The sequence below is a fragment of the Dama dama genome, chromosome 1 (genome assembly GCF_033118175.1).
Source record: "Dama dama isolate Ldn47 chromosome 1, ASM3311817v1, whole genome shotgun sequence".
In the NCBI taxonomy this organism is placed as follows: Eukaryota; Metazoa; Chordata; class Mammalia; order Artiodactyla; family Cervidae; genus Dama; species Dama dama.
Window position 1 is genome coordinate 30,484,328 of NC_083681.1, and position 21,815 is coordinate 30,506,142.

At 51.3% G+C, this 21,815-nt stretch overlaps 1 protein-coding gene across 3 annotated transcripts; it reads left to right on the forward strand.

Moving 5' to 3' along the window:
* The first annotated feature begins 3,231 nt into the window (after positions 1 to 3,231).
* ABCG4 (ATP binding cassette subfamily G member 4) lies at positions 3,232 to 19,084 on the forward strand. 3 transcript variants are annotated; one of them, XM_061129970.1, is made up of 15 exons: positions 3,232 to 3,526; positions 4,153 to 4,405; positions 10,987 to 11,104; positions 11,224 to 11,356; positions 11,489 to 11,539; positions 11,919 to 12,064; positions 13,209 to 13,332; positions 13,460 to 13,574; positions 13,769 to 13,911; positions 14,859 to 14,957; positions 15,174 to 15,342; positions 15,429 to 15,529; positions 16,815 to 16,973; positions 17,149 to 17,267; positions 17,416 to 19,084. In XM_061129970.1, the coding sequence occupies exons 2-15, from the start codon at positions 4,168 to 4,170 to the stop codon at positions 17,639 to 17,641; spliced, it is 1,941 nt and encodes a 646-aa protein (XP_060985953.1). In that variant the 5' UTR covers positions 3,232 to 3,526; positions 4,153 to 4,167; the 3' UTR covers positions 17,642 to 19,084. The 3 variants fall into 3 exon arrangements, with proteins under 3 accessions (XP_060985953.1, XP_060986012.1, XP_060986063.1); XM_061130029.1 differs by having other exon boundaries at positions 3,232 to 3,444; XM_061130080.1 differs by lacking the exon at positions 3,232 to 3,526 and adding an exon at positions 4,680 to 4,747 and having other exon boundaries at positions 4,269 to 4,405.
* The last annotated feature ends 2,731 nt before the right edge of the window (positions 19,085 to 21,815 follow it).

The window sequence follows — 21,815 nt, forward strand, 5'->3', positions numbered from 1 at the left end:
TCCAGTGCATGGGGCCCAGGTTCAATCCCTGGTCAGGGAGCTAGATCCCACATGCCACAACTAAGAGTTTGCATGCTGCAACTAAAACAACAACAACAACAACAAAGAACCATACATCCTGCAGGCAGCAACTAAATGCCCTGCATGCCACAATGAAGACTGAAGATCCTACCGGTCAGAGCTAAAACCTGGTGGAGCCAAATAAAACAATCATAGTAACAAATACTGGCCTCTAAATTTGTGAGGACTGGTTAGTCAACAGATAGCTATAGAATGGGTTTTCTGTGTACAAGTTCTGGGAATTGAGGGGAGAAAGAGACCTAGCTCCGTCTTTAGAGCTCATATCCCTAAGATGAGAGCCGAGCACATAGAAGATATTCAACAAATGTAGTTTCCTCTCCTTTGCCAAGGAAATGAGAGATTCTTCTGGGGAAAATGAAATGACCTTGAACCATGATAAGTCTGACTTAGAAAGTAAGACTTAGAGAGTAAGGATATATGATCTGTTTTTGAGAATGAAAAATCACCAATCTAGGCACTTGAACACTTGAATCTCATAAGAACCTTCTGAGGTAGACATGTTGGATTTTTATCATCCCCACAACTTGAATGATGCTCAGAGAGGTGGAGAAATTTGCTTCAGTACAGAATTAGTGAAAGCACCACGGGTAGAATGCATATCTTCCAACTCCAAATTCAGGACATGAAAGAAGTGTTCACAAAATGGGAGAGGGTGTCCCGTGTCCTAGAGAACATCCCAGGGAAGAGACAGGCGTTTAGTAGGCACATGACAGGTGTTCTTCTTTTTTTTTTTTTTTTTCTGCACAAAGGTTTCTTTTTATTCATAACATAGGCAAAGTTATTTAAGTCAATAATTTTTTAAGGATTTTCACATGTCCTGATTCTTTCCACTGTCAGTCACCATAGTTCCTCCAAAGTTGTCATCTTCAAGGCAGCCCTTACAAAAAGTTCTGCTCAATCCACAGCTGTGATGCCACAGCTGTTTTAGTTGGGCCTCTTTGATCTTCAGTGGAGTGCACTTCAAAGTTTGCCACCTGTAATCTTTAAGATCCAATTTCCTCAAGCAGTTCACTGTAGGATCCTGTTTAGGGTCAGGAGATGGGATGTCTAGTTATCTAAAAGCTTATCAAGTTCAAATCATATTAATTCCTAAGTTATCACACCCTAAAACTTGACAGAGATCATTGGGATATGCCAATACCTTTGGAAAATCCAGACACTGTATTCCAAAGATAAAAGCCTAAAAAAAGGAGCCCATCTTTGTTTGTTTTAATGACAGGTGTTCTAACCCAGGGAATTGGCAGCTTCATCTAGGGTAGTGGCTCTCAACTTGGCCAGCTCAGTGGGATCAGTTGGAGAGCATTTAAAAATACTAATGCCTGGATCCAACCTTAGAGATCAGCATGAACTGCTTTAGAGTGTTATCTAAGCATCTTTTGAAAATCCCCAAGTGATGCTGTGTCTCAACCAAAGCTGGGGACCACTGCTCTGGGGCCGGGGATGTGAATCACACAGGGTGGAAAGCTGGTAGAAGATTTGGGAATGTTGATCTCTGAGGATAGGGAAGGCTATCCTGAGGAATGGGGACAGAGCATTCCTAAGGAAGGGGAAGAAGTTTTCCTGAAAATTGTCAAGTTATATGCCACAGAATGGAGGAGAATGTCCTTAAGCTGTGGAGGTTATGAACAGCCTGTCCAGAGAGTGGAGGGAGACAGTCCTGGAACAGGGTTTCCAGGGGCTTCATAGCAGAGTGGGTAGAAGTGAGGGCTTTAGGGTTTAAGCCCTATTCTGCTACCAATTAGATTTGGCACATGGCTTCTTGGCACATGGCTTCACCTCAGAAACCTCAGAAACTTATGCCTCAGCTTCTTCATCTGTAAAGAGTTGTTGTAACACCTGCCTAGTAGGGTGAGAATTAAATGAGATAATGCAACTGTTGGAGGGGGGAGCCTATAGTAGAGGACTGGAGGTTACCTGGGAGAATAGAGGGTCCTGAGGAACAGTGGTGATGTGGGGCATGGGATCAGAGGAAGGTAGAGAGGGCTGGACCTGAAATGTGTTTGCAACTCTAAGTCACAGGGCGGGGCCTGGAGATGTCTGCAGGCTGCAGAGAGGCTGGAGGAGGGTGGGGAACCCGCGGAGGAGAGGTTTGACTGCTAGTAACCTCTCGTCTGCTGCGGTAAGGAGAAACCTCAGCAGTGGCAGCAGCCTCCCCTCCCATCCATCTTTGCTATGTGACAGGTAGGAACTTAAAAGCTCAGGTCACGTGTCTCAGCTGGCTAACCTACTTACCCCCTTGAAGACTGGGGCTGGGGCAGGCTGGGGCCAGGAGGAGATGCCTCAGAAAGGCACAGGGCAGGGGGAAGCCCCTGGAGTGCCTTGGAGTCTTACAGGCTTGTAGGGTGAGGGTGAGTATGCACATGTGTGTGAGAAGATGCCAAACACAGTGTTCTGCTCTACGCCCTGGCACACATGTACCTCCAGCATCAGGCGCTGTCTGTCTTAAAGGCCCAAATTTGCCTGGGAGAACCGAGATTTCTACAGTTGGAAATGGAGAAGGAAATGGCAACCCATTCCAGGATTCTTGCTTGGGGTGGGGGTGAGAATGTCTCACGGACAGAGGAGCCTGACCGGCTGCAGTCCACGGGGTTGCAAAGAGTGGATGACAGGAGCAGGCTGGGCTCTGGGTACCGGTTTAACCTTGGAGCTGCCTCTGAATTCTCCAAAAGCAGCTCTGTCCCTTTTTGACTGGTCTCCTGGCCCTCAGAGAGGGAAAGGGGAGGTGGGGAGGATGTCCCAAGACTCTTGCTTGGGAATTCCTGGGGGATGCTGAGCTCAAGGGCCAGAATTGAGGGAAATTGATGGGGGTAGGGTGGTGATGCAGACAGGCTTGCAGCTCCACAATCCCCTGAGAGTGACGGAATCTGTACCCCGCCTCCCCCACCACCATTGTATAATCTGAAATTCAGGGACCTGTCTCCACTGAGCGACTTCAGCTCTCTTCACCGCCTCAGAGTCGGCCTTTTGCCACCAATCCCCAGTCCTGGGTCCACACTTGCACTCTCTCCCGCACCGCTAGTAGCCGGCGCTTCTCTCCCCTTGGCCATCCTCGCTCCCCGCTGGCTGCGGGGCGGCGTGGGCCCTTTAAGAAGCGCAGGACCGGCTGGTAGCAGCTTGGGCGAGAGCGCAGTCGCCCGGCGGCTTCGGGAGGACAAGCCACCAAAGATCGGGCTTAGGGAACCGGGTGTGCACGGCCGAGAGGGGAAGGGGCACGCCCCAGTCGCCCCTCCCCAGACTTGTCATCTCTTTTCTGACCTGAGGCTCGAGCTCTCCCCTGTCTCCTGCCCCACTCTGGCCCCGCCCCGGCCCGGCCGCCGGGTTCGGGAGCCGGGACACCGGGCCCAGTGCCGCAGCCAGAGGCAGGTAAGGAGGACCTAGCGTTTCCATCCTCAGCCCGTGGCAGCGCTCATCATCTCAGCTCTGCACCAGCCCGGGGAGCCTCAAGGTGACCAGGCTTGCGGAAGATGGGAGGGGAATGACCCCCAATGCGGAGCTTAGTTGGCAGTGTGGGTTTTGAGTCCGGGTGGTGAGCCCGTTTGAGGCGAGAGCCCAGGGCGCGCGGACCCAGGGCCGCCGGCAGGAGGGACTGGCCAGGGCACCTCGCCTAGAGATGGGGAGGGAGGCGCAGCGGGAGGCCCAGAGCATCCTCTTCCTCCGCCTTTGCCTGGTCCATCCTGCTACCCTGATTTCCGAGCAGGCAGCCTCTGCCAGCCGCCCTTTCTGCACACCCCCCACCCCCCACCCCTCCGCGCCCTATCCTGTCCCCAGAGACTGCTGGCCTGCGGGGTAAGGAGATTAGAACCTCCGCGGGGAGGAGGGAGCGGGTGTGGACTTCGAGGGGTCTGGCTGGGGCTGGGGCTGCCCGGGACGGTGGAGAGGTGGGAACTGAACATAACTGCGCTGGGAGTGGTGGTCGGTGGAGGGCAGATGCTCTGGAGGTAGGACGCGGGAGCTTCCGGTAGCCGATCTACCCTGAGAAGGAGGCGGGGAGGCGAGGGCACACGAGAAAGCACGGGAGCTCCGAGCCAGGGATGGAGGTCTGCCCCAAACTGAGCAGGGCCTCTCCCTCAGGCCGGACTTGGCGTGATGGCGGAGAAGACTCTGGAGGCCGTGGCCTGTGGACTACGACCTGGAGCTGTGGCCATGGCCGTGGCGCTGGAAGACGGGGCGGAGCCCCCTGTGCTGACCGCGCACCTGAAGAAGGTGGAGAACGACATCACCGAAGCCCAGCGCTTCTCCCACCTACCCAAGCGCTCAGCGGTGGACATTGAGTTCGTGGAGCTGTCCTACTCCGTGAGGGAGGGGCCCTGCTGGCGCAAACGGGGTAAGGGAGCAGTCTGGTGGGGAACTGTGGGCCCCTATGAGTTGCCCCTTCTGGAACAGGAGGCCTGGGTTTGTCCCCTGTTCTGCAAATCCTGCAGGAGCCAGTCCACTAAAATCTCAGCCCCTCATTTACTCTGCCGACAGCTGAGGTGCCAGGGTCTGAGCTCCCTTCACACCTGTAAACACCATGGGACACGAGGTTCAATGGGTTATTTCCTCTTCTGAGTTGACGCTTCTGTTCCTGGTCCTTGAGGCGTTGTCCTTCTTTGTTTCAGGTGGAGCTCCTGCCTTCTAAGGTGGATTTGAGAAAGTCTGGGCTGTGTGGCAGCGGTTGTCCTCAGTGGTTAGCAAAAATCCTTGGACCTATGGATCACTGCTAATTTTAAAAGATGTTCTCATTCCTGTCTTCTTACTTCATTCTTGCCAAAGTTCTCCAAGGCAGGGAGGGTGAAGGGTTGGTAGGATAGGTGACATCTTGTTGTTTAGTTGCTAAGTCTTGTTCGACTCTTTTGAGAGCCCATGGACTGTAGCCCTCCAGGTTTCTCTGTCCATGGGATTTCCCAGGCAAATTGGCCTGGGTTGCAATTTCTTTCTCCAGATTTGCCCAACTCAGGAATAAAACCTGGGTCTCCTGCTTTGCAGATGGATTCTTTACTTCTGAGCTACCTGGGAAGCCCTCTCTATGTTGCTCTTATGAAAACTGAGGCCCAAAAAAGTTGAGTAACTTGACCGATGTCACACAGCTAATAAGTGGCAGTGTGAGGACCAGAAGCCAGGTTTCCCAGCTCTCCTTGCAGTGTTCCTGTCTTTCTCTTATCTTCCCTGTTAAGCATTCCCATCTGCACTGCTTCTCTATTTAAGACAGGTGGGTAATGGGATTGCCTGTGACTCCAAATTCTCTGAATCCTCACCATCTCCCATCTTTTGCTCTTCACCTCATCCCCCTGCCCTGGGCAGGTTGAGCTGGGAATAGAGAAGCTGGGGTTTCCCTAGAGGCTGGGTGTGGATCAGGGGTGGAGCTGGGACATTCTTCTCTGAGGTTTAAGAAATGTTTGGGGTGCTTCTGAGCAGAGCTGAGCCTATACTCTCTCTGCACTCCCTACCCTCACTCCCATGAGCGACCAAAAGATCACAGGGTCTGAGTCACTAGACTTTGAGATATCTGGGCTCTCTGCTCAGTCCCCTCGGTCCTGAGGCCAGTTTTGGGCACAATCATGAGGTACCTGTTATTTCCTTAACCCTCAGTTTTTTTGTTTGTTTGTTTTAATAGAGTGCAGTTTATTACACCGGCAGGCCCAAGGCAGAGTCTCCTCTTAGCCAAGGACCCCAACCAGTTTTTGAGAAAACATTATATACCCTAAGTGTACTTGCTCAAACCCACCTCCCCAAATTCCTTGAAACTAGTCTGGACTAGGTAAAAGAGAGATACGATCAAAGTTAACCCATAATTCATGTGTCGCAAGACGAGCTAAACAGTGGATATTTATCAATAGGCCTGTGGTCATAGCCCAATAAACATAATGGAATTTACCACTTTGTTCTGTTACAGAGATAATTAGCGTATTGTTTTAGGCAACAGAGAATCCAAGTACAAGTCCTGAGGCGCTTTTATCTAGGGAGTCTGATTTTCCATTTGTATGCCATTTCTATAGACACCCGGCACAAAGTTCAGAGTCCTTTGGGAGGGTGACCATGCGTGTAGCCTAATGTTCACAGCCTGGTCTAGGATGGAGTCCAGCTCTGTCTGTTTCCTCCTTCATTCCCCCTTCCTGATGCTCTTAACTCATATTATGAGCATCATTCATAGGGATATATTGCACCCTGGCTCTCCGACCGCCAGTTTGGGAGAATGACATCAACCTTCGGGTTACAAAGTTCATAATACATTGTAAAATTCAGGGTCCACAAAGCAGAAATATCAAGGCAACTATAACAATGGTAAATATAGTTTTCCACCAATCGCCCTTCACCCAAGATAGGACTGAAGTCCAGAAAGGAATGTTTTCATTTGACATTCCTTTTACCTGGTTTTTCATGTCATCTAAAGCAGTGATACATTGCCAGGTAAGTCAGGAATGCATACACAACATTCAACCTTAATTATAGCACAGGTCCCTCCTTGAGCAGCTGTGAGTATGTCCAAAGCCATTCTATTTTGAATTACCGCTTTTCTCATTTGGCTTTGCTCTTCATTTAAGGCTTGGATGGCTTTTGTTCTATCTAGGAGGGCCTGTTTTGTGAAATTAGTCAAGGCCTCTACTTTAATCATAATATCTGTTGTCCCTATAAGTAAGTAAGTAAGTAAGTAAGTGTAAGTTAGTAAATATAGTTACTCAGTCGTGTCCAACTCTTTGCAACCCTGTGGACTGTAGCCCACCAGGCTCCTCTATCCATGGGATTCTCCAGGCAAGAACACTGGAGCGGGTTGCCATTTCCTTCTCCTTAACCTTCAGTTTTAAGGACTTCTCTGGTGGCTCAGATGGTAAAGAATCTGCCTTCAATGTGGGAGACCGGGGTTCGATCCCTGGGTTGGGAAGATCCCCTGGAGAAGGGAATGGCTACCTGCTTCAGTATTCTGGCCTGGAGAATTCCATGGACAGAGTGTGAGTGGTACAGTCCATGGGACCTCAAAGAGTTGGACATGACTGAGCAAGTAACACCTTCAGTTTTAGGAGAAATGAAAATACAAAAGAAGTGTCTAGATGGGCCAACTCTCTGGTGGCTTCAACTCAACTCACCAGCCACAAATGGGCACCCCTGACCAGGTCCTGGAGAAGGCGATGGCACCCCACTCCAGTACTCTTGCTTGGAAAATCCCATGGATGGAGGAGCCTGGTAGGATACAGTCCATGGGATTGCGAAGAGTCAGACAACTGAGCGACTTCACTTTCACTTTTCACTTTCATGCATTGGAGAAGGAAATGGCAACCCACTCCAGTGTTCTTGCCTGGAGAATCCCAGGGACGGCAGAGCCTGGTGGGCTGCCATCTATGCGGTCGCACAGAGTTGGACACGACTGAAGCGACTTAGCAGTAGCAGCAACAGACCAGGTCCTGCCCTCCTTTGCCCTTGCCAGCCCCATTCTGTTCTACTGGCCATTCTGCCATCTTTTGCATCCCTTGTCCCTCTCTCTGCCTGCTTTTCTCACGTGAATCCCTGTCCTTTTCTTTGGAGGACAGAGAGCAATTAGAGGCAGTGGTAAAGAATCTGCCTCTCGATGCAGGAGACACAGGAGACACGGGTTTGATCCCCGAGTCGGAAAGATCACCTGGAGAAGGAAATGGCAACCCACTCTAGTATTCTTGCCTAGAGAATCCCCATGGACAGAGGAGCTTGGTGGGCCACAGTTCATGGGGTCACAAAGAGTTGAACACGACTGAGCACGCAGGCACATTCATTCATTTCAAGAGGAAAAAGAATAAGGAGCATGGAGAAAGGGAGATTCTGACTTTCCCAGGTCAGAATTTGTCACCTGCCTCTCCTAATTATATATGACATTTCTTGATAGTCAAAACACTTTTCTATTAATTATTATTAATGTCAGTTAATAGTCATAATAACCTTATTTTGTCCTTGGGAGGAGATACTACTATCCTTATATTACAGGTGAGGAAATGGAGGCCCTGAAAGAGTAAGTGACTTCATAAAATTGCAAAGAGAGTTACTGATGGAGGCAGAACTAGAACTCTGGTGGGTCTCCATCCTGAAAGCCTGGGAGGCAGGCCCTTCCCAGGTTGAGCAGCTGGGGTCCAGCAGGAGTCCCAAGACATAGGTTCTTAGCCACTTGTAAGCTGCGTGATCTTGAGCAGACTGCCTACCCTCTCTTGCTCTCACTTTCCTCACCTATAAACAGGGATGATAAGAATACCCACCACATGGGCTTGTGCAGCTTAGCTGAGACGTTAGCCATGAAAATGCTTTGTGAAAGGCAAGCATTAAGATGATATCTGAATTTGGCATCAGAGTTCAATCAAGTGCTTGGCGGTGATTAAATGAGGGGAAGGTTCATCATTGCCAATTTCTTCCCCTGCAAAAGAAATCACTTCTCATGAGTAGCTCTGAGAGGCATTTGCTGGTTTGCACAGCCACATGTCTCTCTGATTGATGGTGACAATGACTGAAGCAGAGGGTTGGAATTCACGATGTCCCTTCTCCAAGTAAAGACCTTGCTGTGTGACCTTAGGTGTCACTGAATGTCTCTGGGCCCTAGCTGCCTCATCCGTGTTGCTATGGCAGTGACTGAGGCAACGAGCTTTGTAAACCAGAAAGCACCATCCAGGCAGTTAGTATGGTCAGGATCCCATAGTGGACACCAGAGGATCCCCTGTCTGATGGAATGTGTTCAGAAGGACAGCTGGGTGCTGTGGAGGGAGGGTGAAAGATCACATCCCTTCACTGCCTCTGCTAAGGAGGTAGGATGAAGAGGGAATTGGGCTCCATAGGGGACGGAAGAGAGTGGTAGTGAGTGTTGGCTGTCAGGGATTGGTGTTTCAACCTCACTGAGGCAGGCCTATAAGCAGGGCAGGCAAGGCCAGCCTCCTTGGCTTCATCTTTCCTCTCCATCCCCTTGCCTCGGCAGTTGACTCTGTGGAATCTCTGCCCTCTGCTCCCTGGATTGTATTACATATATGTTGTTATACAGCAGCTTTTCCCTCCCAAAGCCTGGAAAGCCTCTGCCTTCCTTTTCCATTTTGAAATGCTGCTTATTCTTCAACACTTAGCTCAAATGCCACCTCTTCCATGAAGCCATTCCTGATCTCCCCCTTGTCCCTCTACCCTCTTCAGTTCTATTTTCTAGATTCTCATTGCCCAAAATTTATGCTTCTATGATAACCCTTACTTTATCTTTCTTCAGATCTATAGATGATTTCTTTTTTAAACAATTACTTGTTATTCATGTGACTGTCCTGGGTCTTAGTTGCCACATGAACTATGTTCAGTCTCCGTTGTGGCATGTGGGATCTTTAATTGTGGCATGCAAACTCTTGGTTGGGACATGGGGGATCTAGTTCCCTGACCAGGGATGGAAACTGGGCCCCCTGTATTGGGAGTACGGAATCTTTGCCTCAGGATCACCAGGGAAGTCCCCATAGATGTTTTCTTGTCCATCTCTTTTACCTAGACTATCACTGTCTTGAGTGCAGGAACTGTGTCTTCCTCGTGTTTTTTTTTTTTTTTTTTTTTTTTGATTGAGTGTCTGATACAGAGTTTGGAATGTAGTGTATATCAATAAGCATTATCACATGGAATTAACATTAAAATGCCACTTGCTTTTTTAGTATATGTGCTGCCGAAGCGAGCACTAAAATGCCACTTGCTTTTAATGCACTCTATGTACCAAGCACTGTGTCATATACTTTACATACATATATATACATATTTCTTTATTTGTGGCTGTGCTGGGTCTTTGTTGCTGTGCAGGCTTTTCTCTAGTTGTGGCAAGCAGGGGCCACTCTCCGGTTGCGGTGCAAGGGCCTCTCGTTGCGGAAGCCTCTCCTGTTGCAGAGCACAGGCTCCAGGGTGCGCAGCTTCAGTAACTGTGGCACGTGGGCTCAGCAGTTGTGGTGCACAGGCTTAGGTGTTCCGTGGCATGTGGGACCCTCCCAGTATAGGGATCGAACCTGTTTCTCCTGCATTGGAGGATTCTTTACCACTAAGCCTCCAGGGAAGCCCTATTTACATATATTATCTCACTGAACCTTTATAGCAACCCAATGAGATAGATACTATCTATCTTACAATGAGGCACCTTACAAATGAGGCACCTGGAGCTCAGAGAGGTTAAGCAACTTGCCGCAGGTCACACAGCTAGCTGGTGAGTGTGGAATCAGAATTTGAATACAGATCCAACTGACTCCAAATGTGTACTCTTAATGCATATGCTGCCTCCCAGTGAGTGAAAGGTGAGATTTTACTGGGCCACATTAGGGGCTGCAGACATAAGCCTGGTGGGGAGACAGAGCACGCTGATGAAAGACTTTTAGAAGGAGGCCAAGGCTCTGAGAACACACATTCAGAACAAACACTTATTGAGCACCTAGTACGTGCCAGCCAATCTGCTAAGGTTACAAAGATGAGTCACACACAGACCCTGTCCCCAAGGAGCTCACTGACTAAGAGGCTGGGGGAGGGGGCTGAGGGCCAGGCACCTCAAGCAACAAACACGCTGGCATATGAGAAGTGCTGTGGGAATAGAGGACAGTTACCTAGTTTAGACTGGAAAATTGGAAACGTCTTTCCGGAGTGGGTAAGAGAGTGACCGCCGTGTTTGTAGAAGAGAAGTGGGGTCTTCTGTTGGGTCCCCTCTCCATACCCATCCATTGGATGTGGGGATTTTCCCATGGCTTTCAGAAGAGCACTGTCACCTCAGGTACGTTGACATGAGTGGTGGTTGCTTCTGGGGGGACAGAATGAGAGGGTACAGGTCATCACTGGGGCTCTGAGGGTCACTCTGCCATCCTAACCAAGTCACAGTGAGTAGAGACTGCCTAGTTCACTGATAGCCATGGCTGCTAAGAGTCTGAGGTGTCTCTGTTCATTGAAGCACTGATCGAAAGTTCCTCCCTACCTCCCACATTACAGGTTATAAGACCCTCCTTAAGTGCCTGTCAGGTAAATTCTGCTGCCAGGAGATGATTGGCATCATGGGCCCCTCAGGGTCTGGCAAGTCCACGCTCATGAACATCTTGGCAGGATACAGGTAAGGACAAGGCTGGGGTAGAATGGGGGCAGGGCCCAGGAAGAGAGGTACCCTGGGGAGCACGGAAGAGGTTCTGAAGTGACCCTGACCTCCATCCCTAACTGACGACGTTCCTGCAGGGAGTCTGGAATGAAGGGGCAGATACTGGTCAATGGGAAGCCGCGGGAACTGAGGACCTTCCGCAAGATGTCCTGTTACATCATGCAGGAAGACATCCTACTGCCACACCTCACGGTGCTGGAAGCCATGATGGTGAGAGCTGGACAGCCATTGCCCCCTCCCAGTCCCCCAGGTGCCTGCTGTCCCCACCCTTTCCATTGGCCAAGGGGTCAAGGCCGTGCCTGCCCCCATGCATATCTGATCTGCCCCGTCTCTGGGCCCCAGGTCTCTGCTAACCTGAAACTGAATGAGAAGCAGGAGGTGAAGAAGGAACTGGTGAGTCGGTGGGATGGGGGTGGGGTGGGGTGGGGAGGGGAAACAAGGCAGCTGCCCTTTCCAGGCCCTGAGATCTGGGGTGCCCTCGATTTGAGTGGGAGGAGAGGGTTGGCCAAGGCTGGGGGTTTAAGGGAGATGCTTATTTAAATTGGGGTGGTGGGACTTGCCTGGTGGCCAAGTGGTTAAGACTCCACACGTCTCTTACAGGGGTCCCAGGTTCCATTCCTGGTCAGGGGACTGAGATCTCACATGCCGTGCTGGGTGGCCAAAAAAATAAAACAATTAAAAATTTTTTTTGAATACATAAATACATCGGGGTGGTGCTGGGGGGAAGCAGAGACTCTGAAGCTGACCTGGGCTGTATGGGGGGCTGGGCCAGGTGACGGAGATCCTGACGGCGCTTGGCCTGCTGTCCTGCTCCCACACAAGGACAGCCCTGCTCTCCGGCGGGCAGAGGAAGCGCCTGTCCATCGCCCTGGAGCTGGTCAACAACCCACCTGTCATGTTCTTTGATGAACCCACCAGGTTGTTCTCCCCTCCTCTCCTACTGGGCTGCCCCCTCCCCTCAGCCCAGAGCCAGAACTGGAGGCTGCATCTGCTCCGCTGCTGGAGACCAGAGCATGTGTTTGTAGCCTCCTGAGGCCAGAGAAGGGCTGCACCCCTGCCAAGCCTGTTGCCTAGCAGCCCTATCCTTCACCCTCACAGAAATCCCCATGTCCTCCTTGACTGATGCCACTCGATCCTTCTCTCCTCAACAGCCAATCAATCAGAGTCCTGCTGAGTCTACCTTCTTTCTCCATCTCTCACATTCACCCCACCCCCATTCTTAGTGCCAGTGCCTAAATTCAGGACATCATCAACTCTTGCCTGCATTTCTGCAACAGACTCCTCTCTCATTGTCTCCAGTCTCTCCCAGCCCATCCTTCCTCCAAACTGCAACCAAAGTGAACTTTCTAAAAGACAAGTCTGGCAATACTCACTTCTCTGCTTAAAAACATGCAACAATTCACATTTGCCCTCAGAATAAAGGCAGAGGACTTACAAGGTCCGGGGCTGAACCTACTTCTCTGGCCTCACATCTTGCTTCATGCTGTCTTGTATTTTATGCTCTAATAAGATTGAATAGCTTATTATTATCTTCGTCAAGCCATGTGTTCCATGCCTCTGAGCCTTGCACATGCTGTGTCTTCTGCCTGGAATGCCCTTCACCACTGCACCTGCCCTTGCCCCCTCACTTGGCTGAGCTCTTTCTTCTGCTAGCCTCACTCAGGAACCTCCCCTGACCCCTCTCCCAAACCTTTGTACAGCGGATGTGAATTCTCCCCTACTTTTCACCCCATTTCTACAGCATGGTTCACATTGTCTCAAATGATCTATGCATTTCTCTCTCTCTCTCCCTTCCAACCAGAGTCTATGTCTTATTTATTTGTCTGTAATCCCAGTGGCTAGAATTCAACAAGTGCTTAATAATTGCTTGTTGCACCTATCCGTAGTCTGGGCTTCTTGGTACCTCCAAACGCCTGAATCATCCAATGTGGATGGGATATAGGGGTGGCCAGAGTGACCCCCTTCCTGCCAGCTCCCTCGCCCTCATAGTAGCTGCCTCATTCAGACACTCCCTTGGCCATCCCCACCTCACCCTGCCCCCTGGTGGCCTCTCTCTGGACAGTGGACTGGACAGTGCCTCCTCTTTCCAAGTGGTGTCCCTCATGAAGTCCCTGGCCCAGGGGGGCCGAACCATCATCTGCACCATCCACCAGCCCAGTGCTAAGCTCTTTGAGATGTTTGACAAGGTGAGGGTCTCTGGGACTCAAAGGTGACTGACCAGCAATGGGGAGAGGGCCGGGGGTCAGTCAGGGTGTGTTGGGACCTGCCTGACCCACTCGTGCTATTTTCCTTGCCCTTCTTTTTCCACCTCAGCTCTACATCCTGAGCCAGGGTCAGTGCATCTTCAAGGGCATGGTCACCAACCTGATTCCCTATCTGAAGGGGCTCGGTTTGCACTGCCCCACGTACCACAACCCGGCTGACTTCAGTGAGTAGGGGCCTGGTGGTCCAGGCTGGGATATGGTGGTGGGCCAAACCTAGGGGTCCAGATCATATCCTTGGACCTCCTGGGGGCAGAGATCTCACTGTCACCTGCCTTCCACACACACTCAAAGAAGAGCTGACTTGCCCTTGGGAAGCAAGGAGAGATCTGAGCTGAGTGCACCCCTCTGTGTCCCCCAGTCATCGAGGTGGCCTCTGGCGAGTATGGAGACCTGAACCCCCTGCTGTTCAGGGCTGTGCAGAATGGGCTCTGTGCCCTGGCAGAGAAGAACAGTGGCCCTGAGAAGAATGAGGTTCCCGCCCTCTGTCCCCCTCGCCCTCTGGTGAGTAGGGGTGGAGGGAGCAGGATGCAGAGTTGGGGAGGGGAGACAGGACCAGGGACATGGCCCGGCCAGAGAGGCTGTGCCCCAGAGGCCTCCCAACCCCTGGGTACTAGGAAGAACCAGGACTTGGAATAGACCTACTATTAGCGGTGTGACCTTGGGCACATTACTTAACCTCTCTGAGCTTCGGCTTTCTCATTCATTTATTTGTTCAACAAATTCTTACCAAGCAACTGTAGTGCCACCTGGTAAGCAAGGTTGAATCTGTCTCTGACTTCATGGCCCATGTGGTTTACTGTCACCTTTAACTTGGGGGTGATGATACTTATTTCACAGGCTTATTGGGAGGACTAATTAGATTAGTCACACAAAGCTCTTCCTACTCTAGTTGGCTCTTTTCCTTAAATGAGATACTGTGACCACAGGGGACCAGAAGGGTTACTGTTGCTGCTGTCATCATTACCATTATCGTGAAACTGGTTGCATAAAGGTATTATGCCCTTAGGATAAATGTATTCAATGGATTAAAATTTCCCCAGAATGACTGGGGAATTCCCTGGCAGTTCAGTGGTTCAGACTCTGCTTTCACTGCCTAGGGTGTGGGTTCAATCCCTGGTCAGGGAACTAAGATCCCACAAGCCATGCAGCTCAGTCAAATAAAATAAAGTTTAAAAATAAACAACTGATCTACTAGTAGCCACCACAGGTGTCCTTGACTCCTCTTCCATCTCCTCCCTCCCCACTTCTGTTTACTCCCTCTTTGTGTCTCTCTGAATCTCACTCTGATTCACACCTCTAAGGCCAGCTTCCAGGTACCCAGCTCAGTGGTGGAGAATTCTGGGGGACCCTTGTCCCTGGGGACAGGCTCAGTGGTTTTCCCACCAACTGAGCTGGCTATGTGGTGGGTGGGTGGGGTGGGCTCACCTGATCCAATTTCCTCTCCCCAGGAAGTGGATACCATTGAAAGCCACACCTTTGCCACCAGCTCCCTCACGCAGTTCTGCATCCTCTTCAAAAGGAGCTTCTTGTCCATCCTCAGGGACATGGTGAGACATCAGGTTGGAGGAGGGGGAGGCTGGTGTTGGCCTGGGTGTGTGGTGTAGGGTCCCAGCAGTGGAGATGGCGATGGGTCCCTCTCCCAGCGGCCCCCGGTGCTCCTGTGGGTCTCTGTGCCTGTGAGGGCACACCCACATTCCTATGCAAGTGGACTCACCCATCCCTAGCCTGTGATCCATCCTCTCTCATGATCACCCCTCACACAGGTCCTGACCCACCTACGGTTCATATCCCATGCGGGGATTGGCGTGCTCATTGGTCTCCTCTACCTGCAAACTGGCAACGATGCCAACAAGGTCTTAAACAACACCGGCTGCCTCTTCTTCTCCATTCTTTTCCTCATGTTTGCCGCCATGATGCCAACTGTGCTCACCTGTGAGCTGAGATGCCCTGGGCATGGGCGGGCGTGGGGAGCATGGGGTAGGGTCAGGGTGCTATGCCTCATCAGCCTGTGTCTTCAGTCCCCTTAGAGATGGCAGTCTTCCTGAGGGAGCATCTCAACTATTGGTACAGCCTCAAAGTGTATTTCCTGGCCAAGACCATGGCTGATGTGCCCTTCCAGGTGAGCCTCTTCCTCCTACCTCCCTGCTGCCTCCCTCCTGTCTTGCTCCTTCCATCCTTGCTTCCTGCCCCCCACCCCCCAACCTTGTTACGTGCCATCCTTTCCTTCACTTCTACTCACTTAGTAAGAGGTGGTGAGTACCAACCACGCACCAGGCTCTTTGTCAGGCGCTGGGGATGTAGCAATGAACATGGCGGAAGTAGTCTTGACCTTGTGGAATTTATGTTCCAGTGGGAATAAGAGAAGACAAACAACACATGATGAAAATAATAGCCCTACAAATGACTCTCACTCAAGACAGTAGAGAACAGCGTGGGCTCTGGAGCCTTGCTGCTCCTTGTTAGCTGTGAGACACTGGGCAAGTCACCTAATCTCTTTTTGCTTCAGTGTCTCCATTTATAAAATAGAATGATGATAATATCTACCTTGTGATTGTTTATAAGAATGAAATGAGTTAATACAGGTAAAGTACTTAGAATAGTGCTTGGCACGTATTGAAGTATCCAATAATGTTCGCTGGGTTTGATTGTTATGGCCACCACCACCCTCTTCCAAGCACCAGGGTCACTAATGATCCATAGGAGACCTTTGAGCAAATTAGAAGAGGTGTCCCTTCCCCAGGGCGAGGGTGCACTGTGCCAGGGTGAAAAGAGTACAAGCTGGGGCTTGGCTTCTGGTTGCCTCTTGGTTGAGTGCCTTGTCCAGGGAGCAGCCCTCACTACTGTACTTGGTATCTCGGTCCCTGTTGCCCAGGAACTGATGGGGACAGAGGGCTCCCCAGGTGGTGCTCGTGGTAAAGAATTCACCTGCCAATGCAGGAGACATGAGAGACACAGGTTCAGTCCCTGGGTTGGGAAGATCTCCTGAAGGAGGGTATGGCAACCCACTCCGATATTCTTGCCTGGAGAATCCCATGGACAGGGGAGTCTGGTGGGCTATGGTCCATAGGGTTGCAAAGAGTTGGACACGATTGAAGTGACTTAGCACGTACAGTGGGACAAAAGGCGCTCATATGTAAAGTAATTAACAGTATAAGGGATCCGCTGGTTCAGATGGGATGGATCTTCAAAGAAGTCACCAGACCTGCATGGGCCTGAGTGGGCCTGATGGAAGATGAATGAGGTTCTTAGAGCCAGGGAAGGGGACACATGTCAAGTTCATGTGACAGCATGAGCAGGAGGACAGAGGACCAGGCATGGACACTCTAGCATTGCTGTCCTAAAGGCTCCTGCCTGGGTGGAGTTGAGGGTCTTGGCCACTGCCCAGCCCTGTGCCTTCTCCCCAGGTGATATTCCCAACTGTGTACTGCAGTATCATGTACTGGATGACAAGCCAGCCAGCTGAGACCAGCCGCTTCCTGCTCTTCTTAGCCCTGGCTACCTCCACGGCCTTTGTAGCCCAGTCTTTGGGGATGCTGATTGGAGCTGCCTCTAGCTCCCTACAGGTGAGGGGCTGGCATGTGGGGACCCCAAAGAGAGGGATCGAAGTCTAGTGGGAGGAAGCAGGGGCTGGCCTAAGGAATGGGATGGATCTCTGGGAAGCCCGGGTCCCCCCAACCCCAGTCCTGAGTTTGTCCTGGTCACCCCTGTGATGGCCCGGTCCCCTTCCCTCCCCTGCAGGTGGCCACCTTTGTGGGTCCCGTCACCTCTGTCCCTGTCCTCCTGTTCTCCGGTTTTTTCGTCAGCTACAAAACCATCCCCAGTTACCTGCAGTGGAGCTCCTACCTCTCCTATGTCAGGTCAGTACCCCTCCCCTTCCCATCTGCCCCTGCTCCTCCTTGCAGGAGGCCGTGCCTCCAGGTGAGAGATTGCACCTGGCCTCTGGCAGTTTGCCCAGGTGGCAGGGGCCCTGTGCTCTGTCCTGCTCTGATGCCTGTGATTGCCTAGGTATGGCTTCGAGGGTGTGATGCTGACCATATATGGCATGGGGAGAGAAGACCTGAGCTGCCTGACGGAACACTGCCCTTTCCAAAAGCCACAGAGCATCCTCCGAGCCATGGATGTTGAAGGTGGCAAGCTCTACATGGACTTCCTGGCCTTGGGCATCTTCTTCCTGTTCCTGCGGCTGCTGGCGTACCTTGTGCTCCGCTACCGAATCAAGTCCGAGAGATAGAGCTTTGCCTTGGCCTGGGCCCCAGCCCTTCGGGACTGTTTTAACCTTGTAGACTTGGGCCCTCCCCTCTCTCAGCTCCTTTGCAGGCTGGCTGTCGGACTGTGCTCCCAGCCTTGGCCCTAGGGGTGGGGGTGCCAGGCCTCTCTGCCATGACCAGGAGTCTTTCCGAGTTGACGAGGTCTGTAGCTTCCTCCCTCCTCTCTCCAACACCTGCATGCAAAGACCACTAGGAGGCTGCCACCCTCCTTCCTGCCCCGCCCCCGACACCCTCCTCTGTTGTCTGCCTGGGAGCCCCAGGCTCTCCAGGCCCCCTCTCACAATTGACCAAAGTGGCCCTCCTTTTTGGGTCCCACCACACAAGTGTTTGTAAACTGGCTGTTATAAGGTTGGGGTTCTAGGGCTGGGTCCCAGTGAGGTCCCCTGGATGTCCTGTTGGAACGGGGCAGGGACAGGCTCTGGAAGCCTCTTCTTCCTTCTCCTTACTTCTCTCTGCCCCTAGACCCTGGCTGATCTGGACAATCTGTGGAGACAGGTGTTTGGATCTGTCTGGACCATCCCTCTCAGTCCTAGGGGTTGGAGAGGGCTGGCACCTTCGGCTGTCCCCCGGGCCCCTCTGGCAGGGGCTGGGCCTATGGCTCCTCTGCAATAATGTCTCTGTTTCTTTCCCATCTGTTGCTGGAAATGGAGAAGATGCTTTCTTCCGGGGTGAGGGTGGGATGGGGTGGAGGGGGTGGTGGTGAGTGAGCAAAGACCCAAGCCTCCCTTCTTGCTGTTCATGTGGTCCCGCGGTGCTCCCTCCCCTCTCCTGAGTTACAGGCACATCCACACGACACAAACAGGCAATCTCTACCCTGCACACACTCGCTGTCGCCCCGATGGCTCAGAGGAAGGGTGATAGTGGCATGGTGGTGGCAGGTGCTGTGGGGAGGCCAATGCCAACCTCTTCCTGGGGCCCCCACTTTGACTCTAAGGATGAGGCTGGTGCTGCCCGGGCCGTCTCCAGGAGCTGCAGGTGTCTACCCCCGAGTCTTCCCTCCTTCCCAAGCCTGGGGTGACATAGGGTACCAGCTCCCTGGAGTTCAGGACCCCACACAAGCACAAAGTGTGAGCATAAGTTGGACATGGTCCCCGCCTCCCCATGGCTCTTCTTTTGCGTGTCAAGCTGGCGATGTCACTCCCTCACCCCTTTCATGGCCACTTGCGGCTCATTCAAACTCCTGTCCATGTCCTGCTACCTGCTTCCTATCAGCCAAGGTGGGCCCTGGGTGTCAAAGCAGCATGGCCAGGACACCAGAGTGACAGATGCATCTAGAACACGTCTGACTTTCCTGGGATGGCTAGGGTCCAGGCTCATTACTTCTGATTTCCTCTTCCCCTAGGGCACTTGTCACCTTTTCTTCCTGTGCACATACCACTCTACCTTCCTTACCCTGCCACGGATTCTCCCCATCACACAGAGATGCCCACTGTATTTGTGGGATTTCACTCATTATTAATAAAACCTATATTTATACAGTATGCTGCGTGGAAATGTGTGTGGGTCTGGCACTCGGTACCATGGGCTATGAGGCGGTCTTCAAAGCTCTTGGTAAGAAGTCTATGCGCTTTAGGGAGCTGTGGCAATGGATGGGAAGTCCTAGATGGAAATCAAGCTGGTGAGTGTGTAACTTATGAGATATCTGTATTACGCTCCACATCTTACAAATTTTTATGTTCACTATCTCAAGGAAGTCTCAGATCAAACCTGTGTTATCTCTCGTGACAACCCATTTTGCAGATAAGAGAACTGAGACTTGGGTTAAGTAACTTGCCAAAGGGCCCTGAGCTAAGGGAAGTGGGACTCCGCTCTGGCAACCAGGTCTTCTGCCTCCTGCCTCATCCTCGGCATCAGCTGATGACGCTTATTTATGGTGAATCTGCAAGCTGTGTGCTTCCCAGATGGCACTAGTGGTAAAGAATCTGCCTGCCAATGTAGAAGACTCCAGAGACGTGGGCTCGATTCCTGGGCGGGGAAGATCCCCAGAGGAGAAAAGGCAACCCACTCCAGTATTGCTGCCTGGAAAATTCCATGGGCAGAGGAGCCTGGAGGGCTACAGTCCACGGTGCCGCAGAGTCAGACACAGCTGAGCACACACATGCATACACACACATGCAAGCTCTGTGCGTGGGTTCTCTGTCTGTTGCTTGGGTGAGTTCTTGCCTGACTGATACCCGGCTTTCTTTTCAGAACTCACTGAGCCCTGGTTCCCTGATTGTGCCTATGGGAGAGAGGGGAGGGTTAGGAGTCATGAAGGCAGTGAGAAGCAGAAAGCTCCCGGGGCCTAAGCCCCAGGATAAGAGTGGCAGGGACCCCACTGAGCTCAGCACAGCTTTCCCCATTTCCTCTTCACTTCTTTCCTACTGAGCCATACTTCCAGGGCAACTCATCAGCCATGAGGACTGCTCCGGTTGGAACCATCTGGTGTTGTCTGGGGGCTCCGAAGACCTCCGGTACCATAATTTTTTATGTCTCAGCACAGAGAAGATAGAAATGATTCATTAGAATAGGATGCTTGTGAGACTTACAAGCAGGCAGGCAAGGGATGCTGCACCCAGTACTTACTGGGCTATAGTTTTATAATCAAAAGAAAAATGAGGAAGGGGAGAAGAACTTCCTTGTCTTTAATGTTGTGCTTCTATCATCAACTCCTTCTCCAGGATGAGCAGGGGAGTTTTCTTGTCCCTGTATAGTCAAGCTAGGTCCACAAATTATGGACCAAATATTGTTTATGTGTGCAGAAAGCATGTCCTAGGAATCATTAACCATTGTTTGCTTGTTTTGGAGCTCGTCTTGTGCTTCTGTTGCATGGTTTCACTGCTAAACAAGCTTGTGTGGTTTTGTGGTTAAGCAAACCTGCTTTCTTGAGTACCCATTAACTTACAGGGGTCTCCCATATTTTTTTACTACAATCACCTAGTGGGATTAACTATTTAATCACCTACTTTGTCCCTGTACTCTGTCCCTATCATTGTGGCCTGAGATTTGAAGTAGGCAATTGTCTGGAAGGCCTTAAGGGCTGGTAGAAGGATTACCCAAGAGGGAATACATTGTCTCACCCTCTTCCCTCCTGATCCTGAGCTTGAGGACTGAAGGAAAGGGCAGCATCAGTCCTGCCGGTTGCCCAGAATACCCTAGTAGTGCCACGGGTAGGGTAGGGCCCAATTTATGACTGGCTGGGTGCTTGGCTGGAGATGGACTAACTGAGTTTCTTATGGGGGTGGGCATGGGGGTTGGGAAGTGGGAAGTCTGAGTCCTAGCTCCAGGAATTCTAGTTAGCTTTAAGGGCCACTCTGGGTGCCACCAGATCGTGACTGCAGCCGTGAAATTAAAAGATGCTTACTCCTTGGAAGGAAAGGTATGACCAACCTAGATAGCATATTAAAAGCAGAGACATTACTTTGCCAACAAAGGTCCATCTAGTCAAGGCTATGGTTTTTCCAGTGGTCATGTATGGATGTGAGAGTTGGACTGTGAAGAAAGCTGAGCGCCGAAAAATTGATGCTTTAGAACTGTGGTGTTGGAGAAGACTCTTGAGAGTCCCTTGGACTGCAAGGAGATCCAACCAGTCCATCCTGAAGGAGATAAGTCCTGGGTGTTCATTGGAAGGACTGATGCTGAAGCTGAAACTCCAATACTTTGGCCACCTCATGCGAAGAATTGACTCATTGGAAAAGACCCTGATGCTGGGAGGGATTGGGGGCAGGAGGAGAAGGGGATGACAGAGGATGAGATGGCTGGATGGCATCACCGACTCGATGGCATGAGTTTGAGCAAACTCCGGGAGTTAGTGATGGACAGGGAGGCCTGGTGTGCTGCAGTTCATGGGGTCACAAAGAGTCGGACACGACTGAGCGACTGAACTGAACTGAACTGGACTGGGTGCCACCTTCTCCCTGGCATAATGCCAATAGATGGCTCCCATAAGTCAGAAGGCACAAAATCCCACCACTATATAGTCTAAAGATTCTTCATTTTTACTTTCTCTCTCTCTTAATATTTATTTATCTGGCTGTACCAAGTCTTAGCTGCAGCATGTGGGATCTAGTTCCCTGACCAGGGATTGAGCCCAGGGGCCCTGCATTGGGAGGGCAGAATCTTAGCCACTGGACAATCAGGGAAGTCTTTTCTTTCTCT